We start from the raw sequence: 13,672 nt of genomic DNA on the forward strand, positions 1-13,672 counted from the left end.
TCCTATTTCATGTTCTCTCGACCATGATCATTCCCCAATGGTTTACTTGAAGCCCCCACTTTTAAAAAATGTATTAATGATCCACCGTGTCCCCTCTCAGGGTCGCAGCTGGGGGAGTTTCCAGTTCTCTTCCAGTCTCGGCTATGGGAGGGAGAGGCATACCCATTCAATTCCTAGCTTGGGCAGTGGCTAGCAAGTAAAAAGCAATCTGCTACAAGTCAAAACTCATGTGGGCTGGGCGACAGCGGTATAGGAGGGAGGCAAGGGCAGAGACTCAGGTATACTGTACAGAAGGAGGCAATGGTATACACTTTCGTATTTTTACCAAGAAAACTCTGTGGATCCAGTAATAATAATAATAAATGTGGTATTAAGCACTTACTATGTGCAAAGCACTGTTCTAAGCGCTGGGGAGGATACAAGGTGATCAGGTTGTCCCACGTGGGGCTCACAATCTTAATCTTAATCCCCATTTTACAGATGATGTAACAGGCACAGAGAAGTTAAGTGACTTGCCCAAAGTCACACAGCTGACAAGCAGCAGAGCCAGGCTTTGAACCCATGACTTCTGACTCCCAAGCCCATGCCCTTTCCACTGAGCCACGCTGCTTCTCTATAATAATGATGGCATTTATTAAGCGCTTACTATGTGCAAAGCACTGTTCTAAGCGCTGGGGAGGTTACAAGGTGATCAGGTTGTCCCACGGGGGGTTCACAGTCTTCAACCCCATTTTACCGATGAGGTAACCGAGGCACAGAGAAGTTAAGTGACTTGCCCAAAGTCACTCAGCTGACAAGTGGCGGAGCCGGGATTTGAACCCATGACCACCGACCCCAAAGCCCGGGCTCTTTCCACTGAGCCACGCTGTACCAGAACGATTGCAGGTGGAGGTGGGGCGTCCTGGGAGAGATGTGTCCACAGCATCACTATGGATCGGGGGCAACTTGACAGCATAGGACAAGACAAGACATGTTCCCTACATCTTATTGGAGTCAAGTTCCAATATTTTCAGTCTGTCATCTTATGGAAGCTTCTCTATTGGCCTTAATCATCCTGGATGCTCTTTTTTGAACCATATCACACTTACGTGCTTCCAATCAATCATATTTATTGAGTGTTTACTGTGTGCAATGCACCATACTGAGCTCTTGGGAGAAACATTCCCTTTCCACAACGGTCTTACAACTTAGAGGGGCATACAAAGACGTAGTGACCAGAATTGTCTACAGATTTCAGGTGTGGGTGTCCCATGGTTTTAAAAAGGTGTAAAACTGTGCTTTTTATGCTATTATGGATGATGCCCAATACTTTACTGGTCATGTATTTATAGGCAATATAGTAGTCCATTTCATTTCATTAAGATAAATGGCTTACTCAATGTGAACTCTCATGTTTTATGTTGATATTTCACTGGGTCCCTATTTGTTATTTTAGCAGATTTTAATCAATGCAAGCCATTATTTGAAAATGAACTGAATTGGTCTACCTAAGGAAAAAGTAATGATTTCAAATGAAGGAAGGCAAGGCTTCTTTACATCTGGAAGGAGCCACAGATATTCTTTGCAAATTACATTATCTGTTCAATTTAATGGAGCAGCAGTGACATACAGTGGTTGGTTAGATTATTTGCGAGACTTATAATAGGAGACTTACTTTATTCCACATTTTGTGCTTATGGAGATTAATACATATATATTCTTAACTACAAATCCCCTATATGAAACTCAAGCAATTACCTAATACCAAGCAAACACACAATACTAGACAGCTTTTTGGGGGGAATAAACTAAGTTTTTACCTAAAAGCAATATCCTTGATTTAAATGCAGTAAGAATATCATATCCTGGTAACTGAACAGTGAAATCATTATTTTGTTGTAATAATGTATTTAAATCATTTTCTTTAACAAGTTCTTATTCTTTATTTTATAGCCCAGATCATTGGAACTCTAATGATGATTTTAAAATAGGAACTTCCAATATGATGATAGAAAAGGACCATGGAAGCAGAAATAGAAGAGAATCATATTTTGGAATGGAAAGAGAGAAAGGTGAAAGGAATCAGCCAAGTTTAGAATTTTACAAAGATGAAAATCAGTCAGTCCACAATATTTTGTCAAAAGATATTCATTCTTTTGTTCATAAGGAAAGTACCAGCTTCTTGCCTACAGATCAGCAAGATATGAATCTGATTTTTGACAATCGTAGTTCCTCTGATACAAAAAATGTATACAACTTCCCTGGATGGATGGATGGAGTCTCCATTTGGGACCAACAGAACAACCTTCCTAGATTTCAAGGAAAGAGTTCAGTTGACAGAAACCTCAAAAGTGTTTTCACAGTTCCAGACCAGCCCTTTGGAAATCCTGGTATTCCTAGTAAAAATTATAATGAAAATAATCAACTGAATAATAACCCCTGGAAAGAATACAACAGTCACCAAAGAAATGATTACAGTGCATCCTTTGAACACCAGGATGATCCAGTTATGTCTGGAAAAAGAAGTGAGTATAGTCCCCATTAGTATATGATTTATTTGACATCATTTTCAGGTTTTGCTTGATATAAAAGAGGTTATGAAATAAAACACGTATATTTCATAACAATTTGGGGGGACATGTTTTGTGTGCATTTGTTATTTCTAATGGTATTTGTTAAGCACTTACTATGTTCCAGGCACTGTTATAAGTGCTGGGGCAGACACAGCTAATCAGGTTGGACACAGTCTCGGTCTTAATCCCCATTTTACAGATTAATTGAGGCACAGAGAAGTTAAGTGAGTTGCCCAAGGTCACATTGCAGACAAGTGGCAGAGGCTGGATTAGAGCCCAGGTCCCTCTTACTCCCAGGCCTGTGGTCTATCATCAATCGTATTTATTGAGCGCTTACTATGTGCAGAGCACTGTACTAAGCGCTTGGGAAGTACAAATTGGCAACATATCCACAAGGCCACACTGCTTCTCTGGAAGTGTTCACTGCAAGTAGGGAGAACATCATTCAAGGTGATCAGGAGCACAAGAAACCCTTTGAATGAAGCTCGTCAAAAGGTGTAGTACCATTAAACCTGGAAAGTTGGGGACATGGTTGAAGTCTGTGAAATCGTGAAGTGGGTGGACTGGGCTAACCCATATGTCATGACATCAAACAGTCAATCAGTAGTACTGATTGAGCACTTCATGTGTACTAAGTACAGTACGAAGCAGCATCATGTAGTGGATAGAGCACTGACTTGGGTGTCAGAGGACGTGGGTTCTAATTCTGGCTCCGCCACTTGTCTGATGAGTGACCTTGGACAAGTCACTTCACTTCTCTGTGCCTCAGTGACCTCATCTGTAAAATAGGGATTAAGGCTGTGAGCCCGATGTGGGGCAGGGACTGTCTCTAATCCTATTTCCTTGTATTCACTCCAGCGCTTAGTACAACACCTGGCACAGAGTAAGTGCTTATACCATCATCATCATCATCATCATCATCATCAATCGTATTTATTGAGCGCTTACTATGTGCAGAGCACTGTACTAAGCGCTTGGGAAGTACAAATTAGCAACATATAGAGACAGTCCCTACCCAACAGTGGGCTCACAGTCTAAAAGGGGGGAGACAGAGAACAAAACCAAACATACTAACAAAATAAAATAAATAGAATAGATATGTACAAGTAAAATAAATAAATAAATAAATAGGGTAATAAATATGTACAAACATATACATATATACAGGTGCTGTGGGGAAGGAAAGGAGGTAAGATGGGGGGATGGAGAGTGGGACGAGGGGGAGAGGAAGGAAGGGGCTCAGTCTGGGAAGGCCTCCTGGAGGAGGTGAGCTCTCAGCAGGGCCTTGAAGGGAGGAAGAGAGCTAGCTTGGCGGATGGGCAGAGGGAGGGCATTCCAGGCCCGGGGGATGACGTGGGCCAGGGGTCGATGGCGGGACAGGCGAGAACGAGGTACAGTGAGGAGATTAGCGGCAGAGGAGCGGAGGGTGCGGGCTGGGCTGGAGAAGGAGAGAAGGGAGGTGAGGTAGGAGGGGGCGAGGTGATGGACAGCCTTGAAGCCCAGTGTGAGGAGTTTCTGCCATCATACCATAATGATCATTTTATTATTACTACTTTACTTAAGAAGGTACAATACACCAGAGTTAGTTTCAACATACCCTGCTCACAACGAGCTGGGGGGAAGGTAAGGGGTTTTCATGAAGCTTGCAAAAGTCAGTTAAAAACAAATCAAAAGAAACAACACCTTCACGCTGTGGGTCTCATCCCTATAGAATCTCTTACCACAGGAAGCTTTGAAGTCCAAAAGTAACTGGTTTCATGAGTGGTTTAAGTTTATGGGCAAGTAGATCTGAAAACTAAATACTCAACTGAATGGACTTATGGTCCTTATCTTTTTCAAGTATGCTACAATTTGAATTTGTTGTTGAAATTTATTTTTTAGGGAAATTAGAAAACTATGAAGAGGCTACTGAGCCATCAAAAAATTTCCAGAATTATCCATACAAACACATGTAAGTTTACAAATGTTTATAATGATTATGATATTGTTCATTTTATTACGGAAACAGAGAGGCTTCATATTATTCCTGATTTTCCCATCGTTGTAGACAGCACTACCATCCTTTCTGTCTCACAAGCCCATAACCTTGCCGTAATCCACAACACATCACTCATTCAAACCACATATTCAATCTATCACTAAATTCCATGGGTTCAGCCTTCGTAACATTGCTAAAATCCACTCTTTGCTCTTCATCCAAACTGCTGCAAAGTTAATCCAAGCACTTGTCTTATCCCCCGCTTGATTACTACATCAGCCTCCTAGCTGACCTCCCTGCCTCCTGTCTCTCCCCACTCCAGTCCATACCTCACTCTGCCATCTGGATCATTTTTCTACCACAATGTTGAGTCCATGTTTCCCCACTCCTCAAGAACCTTCAGTGGTTGCCCATCCACCTCTGCATCAACAGAAACTCTTCACCATTGGCTTCAAAGCACCCAATCCCCTTGCCCTCTCCCACCTCACTTCGCTGCTCTCCTCTTACAACCCAACTTGCACACTTCTCTCCTTTAAATGCCACCCTAACTCACTGTTCCTCGATCTCACCTATCCGATCTCTTGCCCACATCCTGCTTTTGGCTTGGAATGCCCTCCCTTTTCATATCTGTCAGACAATTATTCTCTCTACCTTCAAAGCTTTATTGAAGGCACATCTTCTCCAAGAGATCTTCCCTGATAAAACCCTCATTTCCTCCTTTTCCGGTCCCTTCTGCATCACCCTGATTTCATCCCTTTATTCACCCTCCCTCAGCCCCACAGCACTTACGTACATATCTGTAATTTATTTATAGTAATGTCTGTCTCCCTTTAGTTTGTGAGCTCATAAATGGGCAGAGAACGTGTCTACCAACCCTGTTATACTCTCCCAAGCACTTAGAACAGTGCTCTGCACACAGTAGGTGCTCAAATACAATTGGTTGATATTATTCATCATGCAACTTGCTACATGTCTTTTAAGACCTAACCTTTCTGAAACCTATATTAATTAATTAATTCATTCAGTCATATTTATTGAGCACTTACTGTGTGCAGAGCACTGTACTAAGCGCTTGGGAACTACAAGTTGGCAGCATATAATCTTTCTAAAGTAGGCAAGACCTCATCAGATTATCATTACAGATCATTTACAGAACGTTGTGGGTTAAGGAGACACTTTGGGGTGAAAAATAGGAGGTTGGAGGGTGGCCAGTGGAACTCTAGGATACAGATTTTGTGTCTTTCTAGATCTTGGTCCTTCAAACATCCACAAACATATTACCTGCAGAATGAGCTGATAAGGTCATTCACCTTCACAGAACAAATATTACAGATGAGTATCCCACTGAGCATAAGAGAGAGATGGCCTGATCTCCCAAATTTAGTGTCAAACTCTGAATCATCAATCCTTTGCAAAACTGTCTTAGAGAACAAAATCAATTTGAAATTACACCTTCCCCTCTCCTATGTAACTTTATTTTATGAATTTACACCCCTTAGAGGCAATTTGTGTTTGAAAGAATCTCTTCATAAGTCCCCCCAGGACCTTGGATTTTCACAGGTAAAAGATTTGATTTTGATGTTGGGCAGGTTAATTTGTTTAAAACTTGGAAAAGTCTATTTTCATTTCATTTGTAAAAGTAGAAAATTAAAGAAAATGGGACTTCTTTAGACTATCCTGATACTCTGCATTCCCAAATCTCCTTAGAATATCCTAGAGTTTGTTTTTCAAGTGAAATAGGATAATTTGGGAAAGTCACACTGAGAACTGCATTTCATTTGGGAAATGGTAGTTTCATTTGAGCTTAATAACCCTTGCAGGTAGATTCAAATAATATGATGATTCTATTAAACACTCCAAAGCACAATAACAACCACATTTGGATAAAATGTTAGTATACTCACTTTCAAACAGGGTACCTGGATGCTGAAGTGAACAAATTGTTCCCCAAGTACTGCTAATGTAGATAAGCCTAAAATAGGGATTGCAAAAAACATAAATCCAGTAGATCATTTTCCTTGAAACATATATAAAATATATTTGCATTGCATAAATTTTATCCCAAGAATCCATCCTGTGTCAAAAGTTTCAACAGACTATTTTGCACTTAGGGCAATATTTTAGTAATCATTTCAAGAAGTCCCATTGATCTTTTGATTTTTTAGAGAAGATATTCCATTTAGTTTATCAATTTTTTTTAGAATACAATATGTTCTTTTGTTGTTCCTCCCACCTGGACTGTGAGCCCCATGTGGGACAGGAATTTTGTCCAGCCTGATTAGCTTGTGTGAACCCCAAGCGCTTACAACAGTGCTCAACACATAGTAGGCTCTTAAATACCACAGTTAATTAATTAATCAAATGTCAGTACCACTAAAATTTAGATGTACTTAAGAGTTGTCAATCAGTAAGGACCTAATATAAAGGAACCATTCAAAAAGATCTGATATCCCACTGTTGGGAAGGGACTGTCTCTATATGTTGCCAATTTGTACTTCCCAAGCTCTTAGTACAGTGCTCTGCGCATAGTAAGCACTCAATAAATACGATTGATGATATCCAGAATTGAATAGAATAAAATTGCAAAATTTTAATCAGCTCTAATTATTTGCAATAGGATGGCAGTGATGTACTTGAAAATCCTATGAGTTAATTAAAAAATATATACTATTAATTTTCAACTAACTGACTTATTTTTGTCCTTATCTCAAATGTTGTCTGGCCTGTGCTAATTTTGATATTTGGTATAACTTTCTTGTCAGATGACAAGCAAATCTTCCAAAGTGGGAAATGGAGAGATATCATTAACAATGTGCAGGTGGAAGAACTCTCTACTGAGTTGATGTTTTTTTAATGGTATTTTTTACGCATTTACTGTGTGCCAAGCACTGTTCTAAGCCCTGGGGTAGATACAAGTTCATCATGTTGGATACAGCCCACGTCCCACATGGGGCTCAAAGTCTTAATCCCCATTTACAGATGAGGTAATGAGGCACAGAGAAGTGAAGTGACTTACCCAAGGTCACAAAGCAGACAAGCGACATTATAGTATGGAATTGGAATCCAGGTCCTTCTGTCACCTAGGCCTGTTCTCAATCCACTATGCCACAGTGCTCTTCTTCAACAGAGCGTTGGAATGTGGCTCTAGACAGGGAGAGCAAAGGTACAATCAATCAACCGATTAATAATGGTATTTATTGAGTGCTTACTGTGTGAAAAACACTGCACTAAGGGCTAGGGAAACATACAATATAACAGAATTGGTAGATAGGTTCCCTGGCCACAGTGAGTTTACAGTCTTGAAGACGATACAGGCATTAAGGTACAGTGGTTCAACTTTAATCCTCACTGATTTCTAAGATAACTGAATTCTTGAATAACTAGATTCAAGCCTGAATTTCAGCACAGAGAAAGAGGCATTTTTCAGCCACCTTGTGTTTGGGCATACAGTTTAATTTCAGCCATATCAGAAAATTTAGGGGAGGAAGAAGGGGAGATATTCTTCTCTCAGAACGCTTGGAGACATCACTTGTATCCTCCTAAGACAAGAAGAACTTAAACATTGAAAATCAAATCACTTCATGATTATCATTTGAAGACTATTTTATTCTCTGTGGGGTTTTTTTATGTAAGGCTAGCATTAGAACTGGGAACTCTTGAGTACCAGACTCCTAAAAACCCTCATTACATCAGAAATTTATATAACTAAATTTACACTCCATGAGGGCAGGTGAATGCAATATTCCTACAAAAATTATGTCATCTGCGGAAAATGGAATAAGGGAATACACCGATTCAACTTCCCATCTTTAGTGAATCTAGCCGTGGCAAGTCTAGACATCTAGGAACAGGCAGATGCCTACTATCTGCCTACTTTCCAGCTCACTGTCCATCTGAATCCAAGGGGATTGGGTGGCCACTTGTCTAATAATAATAATAATAATAACTGTGGTATTTGTTAAACGCTTACCTTGTGCCAAGCACCATTTTAAGCGCTGGAGTAGATACAAGGTAATCAGGTTGCCCCCTGTGGAACTCACAGTCTTAATCCCCATTTTACAGATGAGGGAACTGAGACACAGAGAAGTTAAGTGAGTTGCCCAAGGTCACCCAGCAGACAAGTGGTGGAGCCGGTATTAAAAACCCCCAGGTCCTCTGACTCCCAACCCTGTGCTCTTTCCACTAAGCCACGCTACTTCATTCATTCAATCGTATTTCTCTACATAATAATAATAATGGCATTTGTTATGCGCTTATTATGTGCAAAGCACTGTTCTAAGCTCTGGGGAGGATAGGTCATCCCACGTGGCACTCACAGTCTTAATACCCATTTTACAGATGAGGGAACTGAGGCACAGAGAAGTTAAGTGACTTGCCCAAAGTCACACAGCTGACAAGTTGTGGAGCTGGGATTAGAACTCATGACCTCTGACTCCCAAGCCTGTGCTCTTTCCACTGAACCATGCTGCTTCTCTATCCTGCTTTCTGCAACAATAACTAAGTAGTTATTAAGCATATTTCCCCTCTTTGCCTAATGCTACCTTTACCTTATGCAGTTTCACTTAACCTGATAATGGATTTTGGATTTAGTTGACATTGAACTGACATCATTTTGCCCCCTCCTACCTCACCTCACTGCTCTCCTACTACAATCCAGGATGCACACTTTGCTTCTCTACTGCCAACCTACACATTATACCTCAATCTTGGCTGTGTAGCTACCAACCTTTTGCCCCAGTCCTGCCTCTGGCCTGGAACACCCTCCCTCCTCAAATCCGACAGACAATTGCTCTTCCCCTGTTCAAAGCCTTATCGAAGGCACATTTCCTCTGAGAGACATTCCCCAAGTCCTCATTTCCTTTTCTCCCATTCCCTTCTTCATTGCCCTTCCACATGGATTTACTCCTTCTATTCACCCCTCCTTCAGCCTCACAACACTTACATATATATCCTTAATTTTATTTATATTAACGTTATATACATATATATATAAATAATATTATCTCCCCCTCTACACTCTAAGCTCACTGTGGGCAGCAAGCGTGTTATATTGTGCTCTCCCAAGCACTTAGTACAGTGCTCTGCACACAATAAGCACTCAATAAATATGATTGATTGAATTGGTATTGAAGATGCAAAAATGAAATCAACCTTGTCCTACCAAACACGTATGCCGTTTATAAAAGAAAATTGGCATTGCGATAATTACCTGTTTTCAGGTAAAAAACTGCATTGCATCTCCCTGTCTGTTCTAAATCAACTGGTGTAAGGAAATAATATAGTCAATAGGAGAGTTTTCTTAATAGAGTGGGGATTGGTAACAAGTTTTCATTTGGGGTTTTTAACTTTGTCCCAACCTCCCTGACTCCTTTGTCTCATTCCCACCCCCCTTTCCCTGACCCAGTATATTGTGTATCCCTTGTGAGTCAGGGATCATGGTAATTAACTTCCATGTATTCTTCCTAGCACTCGGTCCGGGCGGTCCTCATCTCAAAGCATTTCAACTGATGACAAATGGCACTTAAAAATTTCTGTTTTACAACACAAAGGTTTTGACTTTATTCCACTACCTGTTTTTATGGCACTAACTTTGTTTGTGATCTACAGTGCAGTACGTCCTCTGAAGCAAAGTGGACATGTCACCCCACCCTGGTGACTCTGCCTAGTGATGAGGTAAACCCGTTCTCTCTGGTCCCATTTTCCTTCAAGTTTTTTCCCCCCTTCTCTTTTCTGAAATTGTTTCCTTCTGGTTCCCACTAGAAGGAGTCACCAGGGAGAGCTGACTTCTTCATTTCACTTCCGATAAAGTAATAAAAGTCAGCTACCGCATTAGGGAACCTCTACAACTAATTTTAAATACATTAATCTACGTAACTTACTGATCTGTAACTGATAATCACATCATTCTGAGTAATTTTGCTAAAATTAAGGTATCCAACCTTGGTTCAGGAATTCATCCTCCTTTTATAAAATCCTTCTTGTCTTATGCTGTCAAGTTGTCTCTGATCCATAGCGATCTCCGATCCATAGCGACTCCATGGACACATCTCTCCCAGAACTCCCCGCCTTCATCTGCAATCGTCCTGGTAGTGTAGCCATAGAATCTTCTTGGTAAAAATTTGGAAGTGGTTTATCATTGCCTTCTTCACCGCAGTAAACTTGAGTCTCCACCATAAAATTGTTACCATGAGAAAATTATTTCAGAGTTATAGCATTTCCATCCCACCCCAAGGGGTCAGAGTGGTACCATTCATTGTCAGTCATTTATTGAGCACTTACTGTATGCACAGCACTGTACTAAACGCTTGGGAGAGTACAATACAACAATAAACATGTTCCCTGCACACAACGAGCTCACAGTGACTCCCTTCATTCATTCAATCATATTTATTGAGCGCTTACTGTGTGCAGAGCACTGTACTAAGAGCTTCAGAAGTACAAGTCGGCAACACAGAGAGAGGGTCCCTAACCAACAACGGGCTTAAAGCCAAGAGGCTAAACATTTTGCCCTTTACTGGCAGGATGTGGAAAGCATCACCTTCTTATATGCCCTCTTCTCTGTCTCTCCCCCTCAACTCTTCTTTTTTCCTCTTCCTTCTTTGTCCTCCTTTCTTTTATGGTTTTATTATTTTTTTTTTGTATCTGTTAAGTGCTTACTATGTGCTAGGCACAGCACTTAAGCTCTGGGGTAGATACAAGTTAATCAGGTTGGACACACTCCACCTCCGGACTGTAAGCCCATTGTGGGCAGGAATGTGTCTGTTTATTTTTATGTTGTACTTTTCCAAACGCTTAGTATATTGCTCTGCACACAGTAACTGCTCAATGAATATGATTGGCTAGTGACCCACACAAGGTTCACAGTCTTAATCCCCATTTCACAGATGAGGTTACTGAGGCACAGAGAAGTTAAGTGATTGTCCCAAGGTGACAACAGGAGACAGTTGCAGAGCTTGGATCCAGCACTTAGAACAGTACTTTGCACATAGTAAGCCTTTAATAAATGTTATTATTATTATTATTATTATTATTATAACCCAGGTCCTTTTGATTCCTTTATCATCTTTCCCTACACTTTCCTTCCTGATACCCACTTCTCCCTCTTTAATTTCCTTCTCTCTATGTGTGAATGCTTAAGTAACAGAGTATGTAAAGTAACAGAAAGAAGTGCCACAGGTGGTTACTATTATTGTCACTACTACTACTAATAATAATTCTGGTATATATTAAGTGCTTACTATGTGCCTTGGTACTGTATTGAGCACTGGGGCAGGTACTAGACTTTCAGGTAGGACGCAGTCCCCATCAAACACGTGGCTCACAGTATACATAGGAGGGAAGAACATGTATTGAATACCCACTTTAGAGATGAGGAAACTAAATTACAGAGAAGCTAGGTGATGATTTACCCAAGATGACCCTGGAGGCAAATGGCAGAACTGAGATTAGAACCCAGGCCCTTAAGCGATCCCCTAGCACATCAGTGACTTCATCTGTAAAATTGGGATTAAGACTGTGAGCCCCATGTGGGACATGGACTGTGTCCAACCTGATTAGCTTGTATCTATCTTATCTATCCTCTAATGCCAACCTACTCACTGTACCTCAATTTCGTCTATGTCACTGCCAACATCTCTCCCACATCCTGCCTCTGTCCTGAAACGTCCTCCCTCTTCATGTCCGAGAAACAATTACTCTCCCCACTGTCAAATACGTTTTGAAGGCACACCTCCTCCAAGAGGCCTTCCCTGACTAAGCCCTCATTTTCTTTTCTCCCACTCCCTTCTGCATTGCCCTGACTTGCTCCTTTTATTTTCCTTTCCCCTGCCTAGCCCCACAGCACTTACGTACATGTCCATAATTTATTCATATTCATTCAGTCGTATTTGTTGAGTGTTTTCTGTGTGCAGATCACTATACTAAGCATTTAGGAGAGTGCAATACAAGAATAAATAAATAGACACATTCCCTGCCCACAATGAGCTTACAAATATTGTTTCCACATGTGAACAAGCATATTAAATGAGACAGGTTATTTAAAGACTCTGGGGAAAGTAGATAAGTGTAAAAAAAACAGATTTTCTTATTTTACTCAATCCTAGTTTTAGTTCTGCTATTGGTGTTCTTGTGGGTTTTGAGGGGAGAGGGAAAGGGAAAAAAAATAAGGAGCGATAGACTTGGATGAAGTATGACTTGGGCCCACAAGGTCTGGACCATATTTGGCCTATAGGTCCCAAATTTGTAAATATATTATCGGGGCTTATCTCAGGCTAGGGGAGAGAGGGAAAAGAAAAGTAACACTTAGGCAAGAAGTATGAACAGTGTACTGAACTATCATTAAACTGTAGACTGGAGAAGGAGCATGGCGTAATGGTTAGAATACAGGCCTGGATGTCAGAAGGTCATGGGTTCTAATCCATATCAATGTCTGTCTCTCCTTCTAGACTGTAAACTCATTGTAGGCAGGGAATGTGTCTGTATTATTGTTATACTCTCCCAAGTGGTTCGTACAGTGCTCTGAAAGCAGTAAGTGCTCAATAAATATGTTTCATTGACTGATCTACCCCAGTACTTAGTACAGTGCTTATCACATAGTAAGCACTTAAATACCATTAAAAAGGGTCCTCTGACTCCCAGACTCATGGTCTTCCCATTAGGCAACAGTGCTTCTCCTTGCTGCTTTACTTGGTTAAAAGTAAACAAGTGCATAATAGGTCCAGATGTTCTAAGGTGTCAATTATTCATTCATTCAATCGTATTTATTGAGCATTTACTGTGTGCAGAGCACTGTACTAAGCGCTTGGGAAGTACAAGTTTGCAACATATAGAGACGGTCCCTACTCAACAACGGGCCCACAGTCTAGAAGAATTAGGGGATAGAACCTTAGGAGAACAGAAAATTAACTGGGCAAGCTCTCCCCAGGGGAGGGGACATGTCAGAAGGTCTTTGAAGGTAAGAAGAATTGTAGAGGGTGCTCAGTACAATGCTGTGCACATAGTAAGCACTCAATAAATACCACTGATTGATTGATGGTAGTCTGGTAGATTTGAAGGGGGAGGAAATTCCAGGTCAGAAAGCTTGAGCTTTGAGGCTAGAGGTGGGAGAGAGGCGAATGAGCCACAGTGGGTAAGCTCACTTGAG

The 13,672-nt window shown here is 40.9% G+C and overlaps 1 protein-coding gene across 1 annotated transcript in view; it reads left to right on the plus strand.

Moving 5' to 3' along the window:
• C2H12orf40 (chromosome 2 C12orf40 homolog) overlaps nt 1-13,672 on the plus strand; it is a 62,481-nt gene that overhangs the window by 41,269 nt on the left and 7,540 nt on the right. The window contains exons 8-11 of the mRNA XM_038741084.1: nt 1,933-2,504; nt 4,434-4,503; nt 6,030-6,090; nt 10,138-10,203. Coding sequence (XP_038597012.1) covers nt 1,933-2,504; nt 4,434-4,503; nt 6,030-6,090; nt 10,138-10,203 — 769 coding nt within the window. The remainder of the gene's footprint in view (nt 1-1,932; nt 2,505-4,433; nt 4,504-6,029; nt 6,091-10,137; nt 10,204-13,672) is intronic.

Source organism: Tachyglossus aculeatus, chromosome 2 (assembly GCF_015852505.1).
Source record: "Tachyglossus aculeatus isolate mTacAcu1 chromosome 2, mTacAcu1.pri, whole genome shotgun sequence".
Lineage (NCBI taxonomy): Eukaryota > Metazoa > Chordata > Mammalia > Monotremata > Tachyglossidae > Tachyglossus > Tachyglossus aculeatus.